Here is a 1,875-nt window from a genome sequence, read left to right on the forward strand (position 1 = left end):
TGAAATTTTGCAATAATCTTACGCCACCCTTGCACAATACGACGATAATTTTTCTAATTTCATAGACAACAGAAGACTGTATTTTTTCTACATAAAACCCCCTGAATTTAAAGCTGGATCCGCCCCTGCAATGGACAGGGTGGACACCCGATAGACGATTCAGTGGTGGAATGGGGGCAAACTGAGTTATCATCATCATCAACAACAACCACAAAAGTTTTCAAAGTCACGTTGCGCCGTGTGAACGAAACTGATTCCCGAATACCATAAAATTTGCCATTCTTCGGAATTGAAATGCCCCCCGAGATGACCGGCCGTATTTAAACCTGTAACAGGCATTGGATTCGCTTTATTTGCGTACTCGGCAGGAAATTGAGGCATCATCGGTGGCATTTTACGATCTAATTTAGTCACCGTTCTTTTTCGATCGATTTTCTCACTGGCCACAGCCTTTGATATGTGCCGGCCGCCCTCAAGGACTATTATTAAATGTCCCTTTGTGCGTTGCCACTTGTTGCCCAAAAGCCTGAGCGTCCCAATGAACAACAACAAACAACATTGGAACCTATTTATTAAACTATGCCCAACACCGGTTTCCTTATTAGTTTGGCACGTCCTTGCCAGTTGATGTGCCCAACCAAGAAGGCCTTTTTCAGTCTCAATTTCCACAGGTACTCAAAGAATGCGCCCGTACTGCATCCGGTTGGATGTCGGCGTGCTGGACTGGCCGAACATCGGACTGTCTTGCGATAAGAGTTTGCTGCCGAAGGCCGAGCCGGCGCTGCTGCTGTTGGAAAACAAACTCCTGCAAAAGAGTGCGATTTTTAGACAACCTGGAAAATGCGGCAGGCAAATAACGTGGACTTACCGCGTGTAATACTGGAGCCCGCTGTTGCTTCTGCGGCTGTTCAGTAGAGAGCAAACGGCCACCAGGACGGCCAGCAGGAAAACCACGCCCAGTATGCAAAAGGCGATCGCCATCTTATCAATGGACATGCAGAAGGTGCGATCGCCCGGAATTTTCGGGAACGGGTACGCGTCGAATTCTGCTGGAAATGCGGTTTCTGACATAAATAGTTGATCCACCAGGGGCAACCCATTACAGTCGAGCAAAGAAAAAACCAACAAACCACGTAAATCGCAATGTCTTCGGGAGCGCGAGGATGCGCGCCCTGTATTATTTGCCGCTTGACTTGCCAGCGAAATCTATCAATTTTCATTATTCTTCTTTGTTGCGTATTTTTCCATCGCACCACCGATATTGCCCCGTAATTTATCCTTTACGTGGATTATCGGGGCACAAATTGCCGTTTACACAGTTGAGTGCCAAAGTAATTTGCGAACCGCTCGCCGCCACCCTGGACGATCCTGCCAGTTTCATCCTTGAACTGATCGATGGAACCATCAATAGTAATTTGCTGATTTTTTCTAAACAGAACGTTGTCCTCAACAACCACGGGCAACATTATAAGATGCGGTCAACTGTGCATCAAATTGCGTCTAGGTCTGAGGATCTTGGACTCCGCCCTTTGTTTTTGGTCAAATTTTGAGCCAAACCGGATGAGCTGTACAGCTGCAGTTTTTACTGCCTGATAGACAAGGGCGGATCTAGGGGGGGGTCATCGGGGTCATGACCCCCCCATTCAATTCTCTATCCAACTTGAGAAACCTCGAAAAAAGCAGCGTCATGTTCAAGTGGGTTTTGCAACTCAAAAGAAAACCACGCAAATCTAAAACTTCTTGAATTCAAGCCTTTTTTGAGAAAACTACCACTATTTCGCCATCCATGGTTCACTTTCTAAAAAGGCCATTTATTTATGTCTAGAATGATGTACAAATGAGCGTTCTTGCTCATTTTGCCTCCGAGATATGAGC

General features: G+C 46.2%; 1 protein-coding gene and 1 long non-coding RNA gene across 2 annotated transcripts in view; both read right to left on the reverse strand.

The window, feature by feature from the left end:
- LOC125504894 overlaps positions 1 to 1,875 on the reverse strand; it is a 60,061-nt gene that overhangs the window by 50,316 nt on the left and 7,870 nt on the right. The window lies entirely within an intron of this gene.
- LOC109534154 overlaps positions 555 to 1,875 on the reverse strand; it is a gene marked incomplete in the record, with an annotated part of 6,186 nt that continues 4,865 nt past the window's right edge. Inside the window, 2 exon segments of the mRNA XM_019899729.2 lie at positions 555 to 805; positions 869 to 1,049. Coding sequence (XP_019755288.1) covers positions 676 to 805; positions 869 to 1,049 — 311 coding nt within the window.

The sequence above is a fragment of the Dendroctonus ponderosae genome, unplaced genomic scaffold, assembly GCF_020466585.1.
Source record: "Dendroctonus ponderosae isolate FM_Combo_2020 unplaced genomic scaffold, Dpon_F_20191213v2 Dpon_F_20191213_6, whole genome shotgun sequence".
NCBI classification, from domain to species: domain Eukaryota; kingdom Metazoa; phylum Arthropoda; class Insecta; order Coleoptera; family Curculionidae; genus Dendroctonus; species Dendroctonus ponderosae.